Source organism: Sebastes umbrosus, chromosome 15 (assembly GCF_015220745.1).
Source record: "Sebastes umbrosus isolate fSebUmb1 chromosome 15, fSebUmb1.pri, whole genome shotgun sequence".
In the NCBI taxonomy this organism is placed as follows: domain Eukaryota; kingdom Metazoa; phylum Chordata; class Actinopteri; order Perciformes; family Sebastidae; genus Sebastes; species Sebastes umbrosus.
Genome location: NC_051283.1, coordinates 2,012,615 through 2,031,900, shown reverse-complemented (window position 1 = coordinate 2,031,900; position 19,286 = coordinate 2,012,615). Strand labels below are relative to the sequence as shown.

The following is a 19,286-nucleotide window of genomic DNA, read 5'->3' as shown; positions in this document are numbered from 1 at the left end:
CCCTTCATCCTCGCAACCCTCCACCATCCCATCCCTCGTTCATTGTGGATGTGCTGTGTGTGTGTGTTGCCCCCCCCCCCCCCATCCCCCACCACTACCATCATCATTTTCTCCATCGTCACTGCTCACTGCAATCACCCAGCTGGTAGAGGTAAGACCACTGACTGATCACTGAACTCAAACCGCCACTCAGGCATGTTACACCACATGATTTGGACGACTATTCAAATATGAATCTATGCAATTAGTAATATTAGTACATACTGTATACTTGTCTACGATGACGTATTAGGGCCATTGGAGTTTGTTTTTTTTTAAATTACAGAGCTTAGGGGAGGGGGGGGGGCAATATTCCAAGAAAAAGCTCTTGATATTCTCTGAGATACTACATCCTGTTTACCTTCCATCAGAAATACTGTCATCAACTTAATCGCAAATTTACCATTACATTACTATTTTATATTTACTTATGTTCATATTTATTTTAACTGCACTATTTTATGCCTTAGTTTATCATTTTGCTTTTACATTTACTTGTGTGATTTCTCCCTTTATATATAAACATATTTTATGAGCTTATTGTTGAAGGAACCTGACACCAAAGATTTTCATTGCCGATGACTGCTTTGCTGGAATTGGCATATGACAAATAAAGAACCTTTAGCCCCTTGAACCCTCGAATCATTGAACCATCAGATTAGAAAGTCACAAATTAACGAGAAAAAAAACTCTGAAAAATAGTGTTTTTTGTCAAGGAACCGCATCGCTTCACGTTGGAGGTTGGATCAACCTCATCAACACCACAAACAACGCCGTTAAACACTGCGGTAACGTGAGCTGCCGAGTGCAAAATCTATTAATTATATCAGTATTTATTTATGTTCATAAAAGAACACAGAAAGAACCTGTAAGACAACACATAAATGTATCTTTCAGGACCTTTGCATCGTTACTATAAGAACACTGCTTCAGGTGCAATGAAATTCAGACAACCGCTACATTTGTGAGTTAAATGTCAGAGAATTCCAGATTTGTTTTCTCGTAAATGTACAACTTTAAATTCTACGTTTTTTATTGGAGTATTGACCCGGTCAGTGTATCTTTTGGTCCTTTCACAGAAGGATATTAAAATACAAAAAATGAGAGGTTATTTGATCTTCATTTTAAAATACAAAAATTGAAATTGAAATACAAGTCGTTTTTCTTTATCAGGGTCAAAAAGGGATGAACTAAACTTCGAAAACGGGTTGATTTTCATTTTCTATTTCTAAAGACTGAAGTTATTGAATATTTTTATAGCATCTCTCTGAATCTGTCGATATCTTTCACACTTTACCGAAGTTAGTTTTTCTGCAGTCATGTCTTCTTCCCTGAGACACGCTCTTTTATTGTTTCAAAAAATGACGTGCTGATCCATGTCCATCCCCTTCAGTTACACAGCAGCACCGTCCTCTCACGCACTCTTACGCGCTCTTACCCGCTCTTACGCAACTTCCGGTCGCAGAATTTGAAAAAACTGGTGTTTTTTCGTTTCTGTCTTCTAGTGATTTTATTTTTTGATTTTAGAATAGAAAATGAAAATCAACCCGTTTTCTAAATTTAGTTCATCCCTTTTTGACCCTGACAAAGAAAAACATCTTGTATTTCAATTTAATTTTTGTATTTTAAAACGAAAATCAAATAACCATTTATTTTCGGTGAAAGGAAAATCGAATGACCAAAAGATACACTGACCTACCCCCTCCCCCTCCTACCCCCCCGGCGCCATCATTTTTATTTATTTTTACATACAATGACCTTAATACGCCGTTGTTCTAATCAAATACTAATCTGGTCAGATGAAGTCATAATTCATGCAGTCAGTTTATCTGAAATGGTAAAGGCTTTAAATTCTTGAGCTTGATATTTTTCCAGTTAAATCTCCACTTGAGCTTTATATGCTCTACGTAATGGTCCAAACCATGTGTGTGCCAACCCTGAGTGACAATACAACTGTTAGGAAATGTCCCTTTCGTGTAGGTTTGTAGCCTTGAATTAAGCTTCCTGAGACGTGCTTGTTTTAGTCTCAGACCAGGTTAGATTAGTGTCCTGGAAACCAGTCATAGCTGTCCTTCTGTATCACAACACTCTGTCCCTTGTGGCGAGATGAGATTTGCTGTGTTATGCAGTGATCAAGCAATCGGATTCCCTTCAGATACATAAAAGAAAAGCCCATCAACTTAGCAGCTCCCTGTTGTGTGGTAGATCCGAGTTAGGCAGCCTGGATGACATGCTGAAGGTGCAATATTGAGATATTAAATATTGTAGAAGAACTGTACGGCTGTTGTACATCCCCCTGTTGAAATCTGTTACAAGATTAATAATAAAACAAGTGAATGCAGTCTGCCACAGATGGCTGACCACCCACATAATATCTCAGTATTTTCCCACTTTCAAAATGTCCCCTGGCTATCAGAAACCCAAACCCAGCCCCCTCAACACACTCTCTTCTCCTCTTCATAACACTTTCTCTCGACTCTCCTTCCGTCCCCAGTTTCACGACAAGATGGACCCCCTGTTGGAGACCCTGGAGGGGGCGGTCCAGCGGCTGCGGCAGCCTCCCCCGGTGGCGGCGGAGACGGAGAAGATAAGGGAGCAGCTGGCGGAGCACCGAGCCCAGGGGCTGGAGCTGGACAAACTGCTGCCGAGCTTCTCTGCCCTCTGCGCCCGCGGAGAGGAGCTCATCGGGCGAGCTGCTCACGACGATCCCGCCGCTCAAGGTGAGGATGTGTCTGACGGACAAGTAACATTCAAAATAACATACAGGCAGACAGGCCACACGGGCCGTTTGTTGTTGTGCAGGGGGTCTTTAGGGGGAGATAGCAGGTCAACAGTAGATGTCACATAGAAGTGGTGCACATCATCTGAAAGCTGGAACCTGAAGATCAATATGAGATGCAGCTCAGCACTGTGTGTAAAGTTGTTCTAATCATACATTAGAAATAAACATGAATTAATTCATTGATTAAAATAAATTGTGAAAGTGTATAGAACATTATGATAGAAGGATATGATGGTCATCCCCATGCTCTATTATGTCTCATAAGTTGTTGCTGCAATTTTTGGGTTGGTACACAGATTTGGTGCTAAATTGAACCATTTCTTTACCACTCGAGAATTGATAAAAAATGATCAATATTCCCTCCAAAATTCCACATTAAGACACCAAGACCTTGAGGAACACCATAGAAAAAGACATGCTTTGATTTGGTATCAAAAAGTTTTGACATTTTGAGATTTCTGCAAGAATTGCATTTTTCAGCAACTGGATGGCGAGCACTTGTGTTGTGTTGGGGACCCCAGTATGCAGAAATATTCAATACACCATTTTGCGAAAATAACAGATTTATACTGCATTCAAAAAACTGCATGTGATTATCATAAAGTGGGCATGTCTGTAAAGGGGAGACTCGTGGGTACCCATAGAACCCATTTTCATTCACATATCTGGAGGTCAGAGGTCAAGGGACCCCTTTGAAAATGGCCATGACAGTTTTTCCTCACCAAAGATTTAGCATAAGTTTGTAGCGTTATTTGGCCTCCTTCCCGCTAGTATGACATGGTTGGTACTGATGGATTCCTCAGGTTTTTTAGTTTCATATAATTCCAGTAACTCCACTGTAGCTGCTCTAAAACTGAACCTGATACAGTCTCTGTAAGACAGTAAAGTTGGTCGGGATCGCCAGCGATCCTGCAGGTTTCGGGGGTTAAAAGAGTATGGTCATTTAATCATTCATTAAAAGTTCACCCTTTTTTTGCAGCAAACAGATAAAGAGGGGGAAATGGCTACCAGCAAAACAGCTAAATAACTAAACACTGCTGCCAACTCCTATGCCTTTTGATAGTTGCTTTTTTATTTAAAATGGAAAATAGATTAGAGTTAGTAGAAAAGTTAGTAGTACAAAGTACAAAAAATATACCAGATATAAAAATATCAAGAGATGAAGAAAACAGTTAAAACTGAATATAGTGCAGGTTAACAACTGAGATACGGGACTATTAAAAATGTAAATATAGTGCAAAAAGTGATATAGTGCTGGATAATGAAATATAGGTGATATACAGACGAGACCAGGGGATTAAGAAATGTCAAATATGGAATATAATGTGGGATGAGAACTGAGGTAGAGAGTTTTTTTTTAAATAGACTAAAGTGCAGAATAAAGCTGTAGATTATTGGTAGAATACAGTCAAACCGGTCTATAAAGGTGCAGAGTAGAGCTGTTGGTGGTGTGCAGAATTAAAAAGTAGCTCAGTCTATTAAACTGCCCTGTGTGCATTAACTGTCCTGCAGACGTCCTCCTTTGTCACCCCCTCCCCCCCTCCCCAGAGAGGTGTTGTACAGTTTGATGGCTCGGGGGACAAAGGACTTCCTGAGTCTGTCTGTGGAGCACTTTGGGAGTAATACTGGCTATAACTGGTACAAAACATTACAATCAAACCAAACAGACTGGGTCAGAGCAGAGAGGCACACACACAACAGGCGTCTGTAATCTGGGTGAAAAGTATTAAAATCTTATTTTGGGCTCCAGTCCAACTCCTTTACTGACTGAACAATCAACTGGTCACTGTTTTACTGGCACAGAGCCAGTGGGCAGACCAGATTCAGCAGTGAAGCTCTGCATATTTCTCCCAACGTCACCACGTGGTGAGACAAAACACACACATGCGTCTCTGTTATATTGCCCTCTGAAGAACTTCAGCCCTCCACGCTTCATGGAAAATGAAAGACTTCACTGTGCAGCGATAGTGGGAGTGGACTGATGAGAGAATAAACTGGACACTACATGGCAAAATTCAAACAAGGAAAACATTATTATTACTCTTGTTAACATTACATAAAGAAGTATTTCCCAGTGAGATCCCACCAACGTTTCTCTGCCAGCCTGTTTAAACTCCTCCTCCTCTCTCCTCCTCCAGCCGTTCGGACCCGCCTCCTGCGCCTGCGCTCCCTGTGGGATGAGATCCGGCAGCGAGCCGAGGAGAGGGAGGGGAAGCTCAACGACGTCTTGGACCTGGCCGGGAAGTTCTGGGCTGACGTGGCGGCGCTACTGAGCACGCTCCGAGACTCCCAAGATATCGTGAAGGAGCTGGAGGACCCCGGCGTGGACCCCTCGCTCATCAAACAACAGATTGAGGCTGCTGAGGTACGGAGGACGTGAGGGAGGGACACTATCATTATGTTGACTAATTATTAGTAACGCTATCATTTCTGTTATTTTAACAGTTTATTGTTGCACACATTATCACATTTTATATACTATATATATATATATATATATATATATATATATATATATATATATATATATAAGTATTTGTTAATTATTACCAAATGATTCGGAAACCTTTAATCGTAGAACATCTATAAACATTACATAGATATGGTTAATGGTTAATATTTGCCCGTTAACATTATTTGGATGGTTATTATAAAGATGCAACCGATGATTATAATACCTTGTTAAATGGTTAATAAATACTTTGTAAAGCATCTATAAACATTATTTTAGATAGATCGATAGTTAATAGTTTGTCAATGGTTAATAATTGGTTTCTGTTCCATCTATCTATGTAATGTTTATAGATGTTTTACAAATCATTTGGTAATTATTAACAAATACTTCATATAGTATATAAAATGTTATAATGTGTGCAACAATAAACTGACAATAGTTAACTAATATAACTGTTAAAGTATTGATAAAATTAGTAAATATTATTCATTATAATTTCATTGTTTAACAGTAAAATAGCTAAAATTAACTAAAGTTGAATTAACTATCAATTTAGCATTTAAAAATGGTTATTATAAAGTATCTAAACAACTGTCTCTCTGTCCTTTCACCAGGCCATTAAGGCTGAGACGGACGGTCTGAGGGAGGAACTGGAGTTTGTCAGGACCCTCGGAGCTGACCTCATCTTTGCCTGTGGGGAAACTGAGAAACCTGAAGTGAAGAAGACCATTGATGAGGTGAGGAGTCAATACCAAGTTCATTTGCTTCTTTTGTTTTTGTTTAGTTTGTGTAGAGCTCTTCTACATGTTGACCCACTAACATGATTCCTCTCTCCGTCTCGTCCAGATGAACGCTGCCTGGGAGGGCCTGAACCGGACGTGGAGAGAGAGGATGGAGAGACTGGACGAGGCTATGACGGCATCTGTGCAGTATCAGGACGCGCTGCAGGTCTGTGCATCAGAGTTACTCTGTGTTTACAGTGAACAGGGCCAAATCACATGTTTGTGGGCTACTTCTTTAGGGTCCTCTTTGCACAAACTTCAAATCAAAATTCTTGTATTGCACATGGTGATTGAGTGCTCCAGGGATGATGTGTTTTTGTTGGCCAACCAGGAAGTTAGCATCGCCCTGGTTCCCTGGACACAAAGCCAATGGGATTGTTCCATTGGGTTTTGGATTATTGCAGAAAATCAGCTCTGTGGCAAACACACGTTTATGATTACAAGTTTTGTTCAGCAAGATAATCTCCACTAATGAACACCACTTTTATGATTTTTGAGGTGTAAATGCAATCGCCAGAAGTAAAAATCTAACGTTAGGCTATAAACAAACTACACCACGGTCACATGAGCGTGAGTATACACAACGAGGCTGTAAAGGAGGACGAGTCGGCGTGATGGCGTTTAGTCGTCTCATTGAGCCACTTGTTAGCAACCGCCTTTTTAAGACACAAAAAAGCTTCAAAATTCACAAGTGGGATATTTACTGACGTATTTTATGTTGTAGAAAAAAATGTTAAAATCTCTTGAGGGTTGTGTTAACCACAGACCTTATTTCAGACATCTAAATAAAAACCCATTGACTTCCAGACGAGGGAACCGGAGGTGCTAAAATGCTGACTCATGTCCAGGTTTTAGGACTCATTCCTGCAGCACTCTATTTGTAGTATCTGTGATTCTGTGGGTGTTGATGAAAGCTATGTTTTTATCTGCATCATTTCCAGTCTATGTTCGACTACCTGGACAACGCGGTGATCAAGCTGTGTGACATGTCGACTGTGGGAACTGATCTGGGAACTGTCAAACAGCAGATTGAAGAGCTCAAGGTTGGCAAGACATTCACATTCCTGGAATTGATTTTTTAGATAACCTAAGGTCAGATATGTATGAAGAAAAACAAACCGCTGCTCTTCTCTCCTCTTCTCATCCCTCCATTCACCCTGAGCAGCAGTACAAGGTGGAGGTCTACCAGCAGCAGATCGACATGGAGAAGCTGTGCCACCAGGGGGAGTTGCTGTTGAAGAAGGTGTCGGACCAGACGGACCGGGACATGATCCAGGAGCCGCTGACCGAGCTCCGACACCTCTGGGAAAACCTGGGGGATAAAATCACCCACAGACAGGTAACGGAACCACATGTGGCCGAAGAGTTAGAATCCACATCAGTGAGTAAGAGAAGCTGTTTCAGGGAGCCGTTACTCTGGAGCTGACCTCCAGCTCTCGCCCCGCTGTTTCCTTTTGGGAGTTGGCGATGTTTGTCTTTGTTGGCATCTCGGATGGATCGCATGCTGCTTTTCATTACAGTCCAAATATATGAGTTCCTATTTTTGAGCCTGAACTTCTGTCTTTCCTCCACCACAGCACAAGCTTGAGGCTGCCCTGCTGGCCCTGGGTCAGTTCCAGCATGCCCTGTCTGAGCTGCAGGCCTGGCTGAACCACACACACACCACCCTGGACACACAACGACCAATCAGCTCCGACCCCAAGGCCATCGAGATCGAGCTGGCTAAACACCACGTATGTTTCCGTTCATCACCAACTGAAAAAGAAAATCTGTGTCCTTATCTTGTGACTTCTTCTTCTTGGTCAGACTGACAGTGTAAATCAACCGTTTAACTGAATTTGCTGTGATACTTTTATGCTGTCCTGTAGCCCCTAATGTTTTTTTCTTCTGTTTGGAGAGCCACACACAATAAATCTTGGCCTCCTGAGTTATTTTAACCCTCCGAGACCTTCTGTTCAGCTCTCGCAACTTGTTGCATCTCCACATTCAAATCTGATTCGGTTTATTTCATTTCTTTCTCCCTCCTCTGTGTCCCAGGTTTTGCGTAATGACGTTCTGTCCCATCACGCCACTGTGGAGAATGTGGCCGGCGCCGGCGCCGAGCTGCTGGAGTCGTCTCCCGGCGACGAGGCCAGCCACCTAAGGGACCAGCTGGATCAGCTCAACCAGAGCTGGGAGAGCATGCTGCTCAAGACCCAGGAGCGGCAGAAGCTCCTGGAGGCCGCCCTGCACCAGGTACTGAGAAGAAGCTAACACAGTTAGATCTTAGTTCTGTTCAATCACAATCACAGAAAAGAAAGGAAACACACTGGAACTGATCAACAGTCTTTATATATTTCACACTGAGAGTTCATTTTCATATTTTCTGCATGGTGGTGGTAGTGGTGGTAGTTTATCTACATCGATATGAAAGAATGTAGAAGCAAAGAAGCGTTTTTGACAACAGCTGCTAGATGGCGCTGCGGTAGCGCTGCGGCCATTTTGGAATGCAAACGCCAATAAGTCTGCGGCCGTGGATGTATAAAGAGAGGTCTGTAAATCAGAGGATCATTTTTTAGAGGTAAATCAACTTCCCAGTATGAACACATAAATAGCCCTCATTTAAATCATGATGCCCTAAAAGTTTGTGAAATTAACTTTGAGCCGAATCCAGAGAAAACAAGTCGTAAGATTATGAGAATAAAGTCAAAATATTATAAAGTAGTAATTTTACGTGTTATTTTCTTTTTTTCTCGTAAAGTTATGACTCTATTCTCGTAATATTACGACTTTTTTTCTTGTAAAGTTATGACTTTATTTTTATAGTATTACGACTTTTTTCTCGTAATATTCTGACTTTATTCTGGAAATCTCCGATTTTTTTTCCCTCAATGTGGCTCTAATACTCCGTAGTACATTGTCTCTTTGTCCCTCACTGCATTAGACTTATATACTATATACTTAGACTATAAACTGTTTACCTTCATCACAATGCTCAAATTTAGTTTTTTTTTGCCTAAAATGGCTCTTTTGATAGTAAAGGTTGCTGACCCCTGGTCTATGCCTTAAGCCGGCCCTGATCCATTAAGAAGTGTGTGACAGCAATCCCATGGTGATAAGCTTCAAATCAGTACTGTACAGACGCATGGCGTGTCCGTTCACTCCCCGGCGTTTGCAACAGTCATCTGGGAGCACGCAGAGGGGCTCCTTGTACAGTCCTGTCTCTACCTGTTGGTCATTATTCAGAACATGCAGTCCGTTTGCAGTCTAATAATACTGATAATGCTTCAAATCTGTTATTTCTTTTCGTGAGCTGAGCATAACATAAATACACATGTCGGAAGTAAAACTGTCCAATCAATGAGTTACCTGTCATGTATGACTTCATGTTTACTCCTCTGGTCCGTTTGTAAAAAGTCAGTTTGAACAGGAACCGGACCAGAACAAAAATGTATCATTTGTTCTCTCGGTCCGGACCAAATGAACCCAACTACAGGTGTGAAAGCACCTTTAATGTGACAGCTATAATAATACATTTATACGTATTTCTCCCCCCCCTTACCTGTTTGTGTGCAGGCTGAAGGTTTCCATGGCGAGTTGGAGGAGTTCCTCCAGTGGCTGAGGAGGACCGAGAGCCAGCTGTCTGCTGCCAAGCCGACAGGCGGTCTCCCTGAAACAGCCAGGGAGCAGCTACAGCAACACCTGGTAACAGAGACTCACATTACACCTTTATGCTCATCCACAATACACATAGATACACCTTAAAGGTCCCACATCGTGCTCATTTTCAGGTTCATACATGTATTTTGTGTTTATACTATATATAATTTTCCTCATACTGTCTGCCTGAATATACCTGTATTTACCTTCTGTCTGAAACGCTCCGTTTTAGTGCATTTCATAGGACTTGCAACGGAATTGCGTTGCTAGGCAACAGTTTGGGTCCATGTTTGCTTCCTGTCAGCTTATGTTATTTACATCCACTGCAACAGGAAACAAACTGGGACACATTTAGAATACTTACATTTAAAACTGTGTAATGGTCTAAATATTGTATATTTGTGACATCACAAATGGACAGAAATCCTAACGGCTTGTTTTAAACGCACAATTTCTGAATGCGAGCTGTGTGTATTTCTCCCTATATTGAGCATTTGGATAGTTTAACAGTATTTATATAGAGCTTGAACTTGCTTTATAATATAAAAGACAAGAGAATCTCACTTTTTACAATATGGGACCTTTAAAGTCTCTGATGGTAGAATTTATAGATGTAAACCATCTACGCCAATTATGTCTCTTCTGCACTTCTGCTTCATTTGGCATTAAAGTTGCAAGAAGAACTTTTTGGAAATGCAACACAATTTAGTGATGTTGAGATGCAAGGAGCAGATGCTCTGAGTACTAACTTTCACATGCTCTTCTATTCACACAGAGAGATATTTAGTGTATGGCGACTATGAACCTTTAATAGCTTCCATTGTTCTCAACCGACCGGTGAGACACGAGAGAGTATCAATTCACATTTTGCATCTTCTCCGTCTGCAGGAGCTTCAGACCCAGCTGACTCAGCGAGCAGACCAGTACCACCGCCTGCTGGATCAAGGGGAGTCCATGCTGCTGGCTCGTGGAGGGGAGGAAGCAGGACCCGGCACCACCCAGACCCAGCAGAACCTGGCCATGCTGCAGAACAAGTGGGCCAGCTTCAACACCAAGATGGACGACCGCCGGGTGAGACTGCGACACGAGGAGAAACACTTTTCTCTCTGGCGTCAGATGATTTATTGGTTTATTTTTTAACGTTAAACTCTGAATCTTCCAGGCAAAGCTGGAGGAGGCCGTTTCCTTGGCAACAGGTTTCCAGTCCTCTCTGCAGGACACCATCAACTGGCTGACCCAGGCCGAGCAGACCCTGAACATGGCCCAGCCTCCCAGCCTCTTACTGGACACTGTCCTCTTCCAGATTGATGAGCACAAGGTACTGAACATCCTTAGGTTACTAGAAACATGGTTAAGACTCCTAGGCCGTCGTTACATCGTACCCTATCTGGTTCTGCACTCCTAGGTGTTTGTGAACGAGGTGAACACTCACAGAGAGCAGGTCCTTGCTCTGGAGAAGGCCGGCTCGCAGCTTCGCTTTGCCAGCATGAAGCAGGACGTTGTTCTCATCAAAAACCTGCTGCTCAGCGTCCAGGCCCGCTGGGACAAGCTGGTCCAGAGGTCACTGGACCGCGGCCGACACCTTGATGAGGCCCGCAAACGCGCCAAGCAGGTAAATGCAGTACCTTAGTTTTTCTAGTCATATGATGCCAGTATCTTCACTCTAGCTTTAAAACGGAGCCCGCTACAACCTAAAAATCGCAAATTGCATGTTATTATGGCGTTAACTTTGACAGCCCTGTAGAACATCACATTGAAACGCTATAACTCTCTTTCTTCAGTTCCACGAGGCCTGGAGGAAGCTGACAGACTGGCTAGAAGAAGCTGACAAAAGACTGGACTCAGAGCTGGAGATCTCCAACGAGCCGGACAAGATCAAAGTACAACTGGCCAAACACAAGGTACTCTAGGCGAACACTTGATATTTTCTCTTTTGTTGGGTTCCCATCTACAAATCTCTTCTTTGCCTGCCTTTTTCACCAGGAGTTTCAGAAAGCGTTGGGGTCCAAGCAGCCGGTTTACGACACCACGGTGAGGTCTGGCAGGGCCATGAGGGACAAGGCTCAGCTGCCTTCAGACACCCAGAAACTGGACCACCTGGTGGGAGAGGTCCGCGACAAGTGGGACACCGTCTGTGGCAAGAGCGTAGAGAGGTAAAGAGGACGGTGGACAGACAATGAGACTGGCTGTCCCCCCAGCTATTCATTACAGGTGTGAATTTTCATTTAATAGTAAACATCTTCTCTCCTCCGTCCAGACAACACAAACTGGAGGAGGCTCTGCTGTTCTCAGGCCAGTTTGCAGAGGCTCTCCAGGCCCTGGTCGACTGGTTGTACCGGGTCGAGCCCCAGCTGGCCGAAGACCAGCCCGTCCATGGAGATCTGGATCTGGTGTCCAACCTCATGGACTCACATAAGGTTTGTAAAAACAGCACTGCACTCGTTATATACTGTATATGCATGAGAGGATAGTAACAATATCGCAGAAGGTTCTGAGTCTGACACTACTGATGTCTGAACCCCGCAGGCTTTCCAGAAAGAGCTGGGAAAGAGGACCAGCAGCGTTCAGGCTCTGAAGCGCTCGGCTCGGGAGCTGATGGACACCGGCCGTGATGACACAGCGTGGGTCAAAGTTCAGCTCCAGGAGCTCAGCAACCGCTGGGAAGCGGTGTGCGCTCTGTCGGTCACGAAGCAGACCCGCCTCCAGGTGGCCCTCAAACAGGTCAGAGGAGAAGCTGCTGATTTAAAGCTTCATCAAATAATGCACAGGACACTATTAAAGATCCCATATTGTAAAAAGTGAAATTTTCAGGTCTTTTATATTATAAAGCAGGTTTAAGTGCTATATAAATACTGTTAAACTATCAAAACGCTCAATATATAGAGAAATACATACAGCCTGTATTCAGAAATTGCGAGTTTGAAACAAGCGGTTAGGATTTCTGTCCATTTGTGATGTCACAAATATACAATATTTAGAGCATTACTCGGTTTTAAACGTAAACATTCTAAATGTGTCCCAGTTTATTTCCTGTTGCAGTGTATGTTAATGACATCAGCTGACAGGAAGTAAACATGGACCCAAACTGTTGCCTAGCAACGCAATTCCATTGAAATGCACTAAAACGGAGCGTGTCAGACAGAGGGTAAATACAGGTATTTTCAGGCAGACAGTACGAGGAAAATAATGTGTTTTTTTGAACATTACAGCATGTAAACATGTTCTAGTAGAAACACAAAATACAAATATGAACCTGAAAATGAGCACGACATGGGACCTTTAAAGACTTCTTCCTAATGACCTTTTTCTCCATCAGGCGGAGGAGTTTCGTACGGCGATCCAGGTCCTTCTGGAGTGGCTCTCTGAGGCGGAGCAGACACTTCGTTTCCGCGGCGTTCTTCCCGAAGAGGCAGAGACGCTGCAGGCGCTGCTGCACACACATCGCGACTTCATGGGCACCGTGGAGGAGAAGAGGACGGACGTCAACAAGGCCGCCGGCATGGGAGAGGGCATCCTGACTGTCTGTCACCCTGACTCCATCACCACCATCAAACACTGGATCACCATCATCAGGGCGCGCTTTGAGGAGGTGAGGAAGGAACGGTGGGGGCGGGGTGGAGATTTTTCAGAGGATGGATATCCATTTTCATCCTCTAGATATTGTTATGTATTAAAGGACCACTGGGTAACAATTAGAGGGATGTATTGCCAGAAAAGGAATATAATATTAATCATTTTCTTTAGTGTATAATCACCTGAAAATAAGAATCATCGTGTTTTCGTTAGCTTAGAATGAGCCGTTTATATCTACATAGGGAGCGGGTCCTCTTGACAGAGTCGGCCATGTTGCACCGCCATGTTTCTACAGTAGCAGTGTTCATTTTGCTAACGAAACTAGACGAGACGATGACGAGACGTCACCGACGTCATTCGACACGAACGGTGACGATATCAAACATGCAATATCATTGACGAAAACAGACAAGACTAAAATGTAGTTTGAAATAGGAATGTCACGGTAGCAGAGATCTAGTAGTCGATACCGATACCAGTGAATTTCCACGATACTCGATACCAAATTCGATACCACGGTAAAAATTAACACCCGCGCTTGGCAGGTGTTAATTTCGGACCCTGCAGGCATCGTACGATACCGTCGGTACTGTAGAAAACGAGTACCGTCGCGTTTTTGAATTTTGGCATCGACTTGGTACCGAAGTACCGGTTGTCGTGACAACCCTAGTTTGAAAACATAAAAAACTTTACCAAAATCTCTTTGTTTTTGTCACCTTCCACCTTCTCCTCCCCTCTCTCTGTCTCAAACACACACACACAACGCCCTGTGGCGGCGGCAGCAGCGACATCCGTCTCTGTCCTTCGTGTCTCACACCTCAATCCTGACCATTGTGCTACTGTAATGCATAAAGTTGTCGGTTTGTGGGGTCAGGTTCAGGTGTTTGAGTGTAATCTAAGCACTGGCTCTGCTCCAAATGGCTCTTGAAGGTTATCTTTTCAACATTGTAGCTTTAGGATTTGGGATTTGGGAGGACCTACATTTATTGACCTTTTTTTTTTAACTCGGGAACGAGATAGAAATGTATCATTAATCAGCACCTTTCCCTGTACAGGTGCTGACATGGGCCAAACAGCACGAGCAGCGACTGGAGACAGCTCTGACCGAGGTGCTCAACAACGCCAACCTGCTGGAGGAGCTGTTGTCATGGCTACAGTGGGCTGAGACGACATTGGTCCAGAGAGACACAGAACCGCTTCCTCAGGACATCCCACAGCTCAAAACACTCATCACAGAACACCAGGTGGGTTTCACTGACTCATCACTCAACACCCAAACATAGTTCTGGCTCTCTTTAATGCATCACTAGATGGAATTAAACCTGCCTGTGTTTGTACCGTCCATTACCAGCTGTGTTGTCCAACTCTGCTTTACTCATTGCCGGTGTTTATTGTTGTCAGATGTTTATGGAGGAGATGACGAGGAAGCAGCCAGACGTCGACAAAGTGACGAAGACCTACAAAAGGAAACCGTCCGAGCCTCCCAGCAGTCTCGCTGAGAGGAGAGGCGCTCGTAAGTCACCCGTGTTTACCTTTTGATGCACAAATATTAGCATCTCCCACTCTCTGACGATTGCAGTGAGTGCACGCATTACAAAAGGTTTATCAGATAGTGACAAAGAGGATCCGTTAACTCTCTGCTTCCTCTCACAGGCAAACACCAGCAGCAGCAGCAGCAGCAGCAGCAGCAGCAGCAGCAGGCAGCCATGCAGCTCTCCGGAGGAAACCCCAGACTCAACCAGCTCTGTGCCAGGTGGCAGCAGGTCTGGTTGGTGGCTCTGGACCGCCAGCGCAAACTCAACGACGGTTTGGACAGACTGGAGGAGGTATCTTTCTTGTCAACACAATATGATAAAAATAACTTTGTGGTTTTGGTGCCTCCGTATAGTTTGTGTTGGAGTCTTGTCTAAACAGCGTAGCCACGCGCGAGTGTGCCGCTCGCATATGCGAGCGAGCATGGGACACCGACCCGGTTGATTTATACGTGTAAAAGGTTACAAACAGTCCCTTTAAGTGCCAGTTTGTTTACATACAAACTGTTGTTTTTTATGAATAAAAACCCCCCACAAAAATGTAATTATTTTTTTTTATACTAAATGCTAGGTGGGATTTGTATTTTTTCACAGTCTGGGATATGATAACAGTTAGCAACAACATTGATATTGATGCATGGTATCAAACACTGCAGTGCTCCATAATACAGCAGCAGTGCCCCTAGTGGAAACCAGGAGAATAGCATGTATTTGCCTAATAGGGCAAACGTGAGAAAATGGCTCAATCTGGTGGATAATAGTCCATCTACATACAGGACTTTTGAAGCCAGTGCTCTAGATTGAAACCTGATATAACAGAATGCATTATTTTATCCGCTGAGGATGAAATTCCAAAATTGAAGGAAAAAAAAAAAACCTCCCACCCTTGCCATATGCATTAAAGGGACTATTTGTAACTTTCAGAAATGCTTCTTAACAGCGACACCTATGGCCGTGAAATCAACGAAAGTCAGCGTCGGGCTCGCGCTTGCTTGCTCTAAATATACCTGAACGAGCATCGCTCAAAACAGTGAGGCGACACACGTCAGCTAAAAGCACAATATCACTCTATATTTCAGCTGCTTGGCAGTAATGTTAGCTGACCAGACGAAGGTCTCTCCATGAACATGATTTAGATCTGATCCTAGTGTTGGCTTTTACTGCCTAAGTGCAGTCTGATGCAGCGGGGCTCTGCAGCGGCACCCGGTTGGTAACGAGAGGGTAAGGTAACTCTCTGAAGAGCTCCGTCACTTCACAAGACACGGGAAACCTCTGTTGGTCTGGAGGAACTGCAGCATTTATTTCTGCACAAACGTCCCCTGTGCATTCACTAGATATTCTCAGAGCTAAACTAACTCTTCTGCAGTGTGGAGTGAGCAGGCGTTCACGTCTAGTAGAGGTGGAGCGAGACAGCGAGGACGCGCGCGCATTCTGAGTGAAGGAGAGCAGGCAGCGGAGACGAGGCTCCAGCCACACGCGAGCGCGCATATGCGAACGCGCATGTGTGGCGACCCGCTACATTTATACGCTTCAAAAGTTACAAATAGTCCCTTTAACACAGCCAAAATGATTGAAAAACAAAAAAAGCCCAAAATGCCCTATTTCAAGTTAAATCCCACTATTGACCCAGTTTCCTGGTCAATGAACGGTCTGACTCTCTGAAGATAAATGGCAATAACTTGACATTACTTTCACATTCTTTCTGTCACTATGACATGAAAAGTATCACAGCACTGTCTGCATTATCCATTTTCAGCTCAAAGAGTTTGCCAACTTTGACTTTGACGTGTGGAGGAAGAAGTACATGCGCTGGATGAACCATAAAAAGTCTCGGGTCATGGACTTCTTCAGACGCATCGACAAGGACCAAGATGGAAAGATCACACGGCAGGAGTTTATCGACGGCATCCTGGCATCAAGTAGGTTATGGGTGACGATGGTTTCTATATTTATTTGGTGGGTGGGGGGGGGGGGGGGGGGGGGGTTGTTGTCTTGTTTTGACAGTTATAAAGACATTAAATAATATATGTATTCCTGCTGTGCGTCCGTGCAGAGTTCCCCACCAGTAAGCTGGAGATGACAGCAGTGGCAGACATCTTTGACAGAGACGGGGACGGTTACATCGACTACTATGAGTTTGTTGCTGCTCTGCACCCCAACAAGGACGCCTACAGACCCACCACTGATGCTGATAAGATAGAAGACGAGGTAAGAAAAGTCTGATGAAAAATACATCTGACTTTAGAGCGAGGAATCTGTCTGTCTGTCTGTCTTTCCGTATGTCTCTCGCATATCTGGAGAGATGTCGAATGTGGTGAAATTTGGCCGGATGTATGTTATGTTACGAGAATATGTTACGGAGATGAAAAAAAAGTTAAGACTGATTTTTAAATCAACACTTCCTGCTTTCATTTCAAAATAAAAGCCCTCAAGCATTTTTTTCTGTGGACAGAATACCTTAATTTGTTAACACAAGGCTTTTATTCTGAAATATGTGCCGGACAGTGTTCTAGAACATGCAGTGACTTGGAGAGCTCTATGAATGAATATAGTACAGAGTTTTAATTGTGGATTATTACTTTTATTTACAAATTACCACCATTACAACCAATCTCTTCTTCACTTCCCTGGAGTCAACGAGCGATGAGGAGTTTTTGAGAACCCTGCAAGAAGCAGTTCCGAGGGCCGAGAAATCTGCCCGCTCCGAACGGCCTCCTGCTCCAAATGGGCACTGTATTAGTGGAAGTAAATTATGCATAACAAAGAAGCAAATTAGAAGTTGTGCAATATCAGGGCCAAGTATTTCTACAATGTGCTACCAGCCACAGGAGAAGCAGTCAGCCAATAGACAGGTCTAATGCACGGTTAGTCGTCTTGAGTGCATTCACTGACATGCTGTCTGTTGTTGTGTAGGTGACTCGGCAGGTGGCCCAGTGTAAATGTGCCAAGAGGTTCCAAGTGGAGCAGATAGGAGAGAACAAATACCGGGTAAGTTCAGCTCAGCTGCTGGTTCAGTTTAACGTTGTTTAGAGAATAAGTTATAAACTGTAATATAAATGTACAATACTGTAAAAGAGGAAATGTTAATGTCCATTGCAATGAATAGATTTGTAACTGTTAACAGACCTGGGTCAAAGGGGATTTGCGAGTGATTGTTGGCTACTTTTTTCTTCATGCTTAGATTAGCAGAGTACAGCAGGTCAATTTAGTGTAAGTTAGCTGTGATCGACTATTAAAGGGGAACACCACCCAAATTAAGAATTCCAGTATGTTATTTCCATGGCCTCGGAAAGTTCAATTCATATTTGTGAACATGAGCTGCTCTCTGTCAAAGCCAGAAACCAGAGAAGTGATATCAGAGTTGTTTATGTTTAATCATATTTTTGGACTGTCTTAGACTATAGGAATAACATGTATGCATTCTGAAAATGGCCATAGTTCCCCATTAAGTCAACAGTACACGACCTGCATGTGCTGTAAACACCAAAGTCTAGAATCTGATTTGCTTTGACAGCTCCTTCTTTAACAATATTACTACTACAAATGAACAAGCTACTATTTAGTCCATAGTTCTGCTTTAAGTATAAGAAGAATATACTTTTATACTATGATTTTGGACGGATTTTAAAAAAAAAAGTGAAATTGCTACTAATTGCAAAACCCTGTTTGACCCGCTTCAGATTAATGGACCGTTTATAATTAACTGGCTGTCTCTTCACTTGTCCAGCAGGCACCAATTAACTTCTCAACATAACTTCACAGTGTTTCTCTTATGTGTGTCCATCTCACATCATGATCTCATGGTGTATTAATAATTGTCTGTATCATAACATATCATCACGTCATGATAACGTCGATATAACGTGTTAATAACATCTCTCAGCCTGCCAGGATTGTGAGCTGAGCCTTCTTTGTCATCACCCAAACACTAATAAAACCATGTAAATGTGACTGCATAGACACACACTGAGAGGCGGAGCTCTAGCTGATTTACTCACACTGCTGTCAGGTGGTGTTCCAACCAAGCAGGTTTCAAGTTTTATTCAAATTGACCTATGAATGAGTCCTGTAACACCAAATGAACCAGACTCCGAGGTAATCTGATGCTCGTACACCAGAAAGGATGAATATTGGTCTAAGACTGCACTTCACACTACCACACAATGTGGTAGACATTATGTTTAAAGGGACAGTTCACCCCAAAATCTAAAATAAATATTAGTCCTCCTTACCTATAGTGCTATTTATCAATCTACATTGTTTGGTGTGAGTTGCCGAGTGTTGGAGATATCAGATGTAGAGTTGTCTGCCTTCTCTCCAGTACAATGGAACTAGATGGCTCTCAGCTTGTGGTGCTCAAAGCGCCAGAAAATACATTTGAAATACTGTATCGATTCTCCAAAACACTGTATCGATTCTCCAAAACACTGTATCGATTTTGAATCAACCTCTTAAAAGTCCGACTGCCCACTGTCGGGTCCGGC

The 19,286-nt window shown here is 43.2% G+C and overlaps 1 protein-coding gene across 1 annotated transcript in view; it reads left to right on the top strand.

Annotated features, from left to right (window-relative positions):
* The window catches only part of macf1a (microtubule actin crosslinking factor 1a), a 177,229-nt gene that overhangs the window by 139,026 nt on the left and 18,917 nt on the right, over positions 1-19,286 (top strand). The window contains 24 exon segments of the mRNA XM_037794207.1: positions 143-151; positions 2,534-2,759; positions 4,960-5,186; positions 5,891-6,013; positions 6,123-6,224; positions 7,000-7,101; positions 7,224-7,397; positions 7,636-7,791; positions 8,096-8,293; positions 9,614-9,742; positions 10,586-10,768; positions 10,860-11,015; positions 11,103-11,309; positions 11,479-11,598; positions 11,681-11,850; positions 11,955-12,114; positions 12,224-12,418; positions 13,014-13,286; positions 14,326-14,514; positions 14,672-14,783; positions 14,924-15,096; positions 16,559-16,721; positions 16,856-17,010; positions 17,716-17,790. Of these exon segments, the coding sequence (XP_037650135.1) occupies positions 143-151; positions 2,534-2,759; positions 4,960-5,186; positions 5,891-6,013; positions 6,123-6,224; positions 7,000-7,101; positions 7,224-7,397; positions 7,636-7,791; positions 8,096-8,293; positions 9,614-9,742; positions 10,586-10,768; positions 10,860-11,015; positions 11,103-11,309; positions 11,479-11,598; positions 11,681-11,850; positions 11,955-12,114; positions 12,224-12,418; positions 13,014-13,286; positions 14,326-14,514; positions 14,672-14,783; positions 14,924-15,096; positions 16,559-16,721; positions 16,856-17,010; positions 17,716-17,790 (3,777 nt within the window).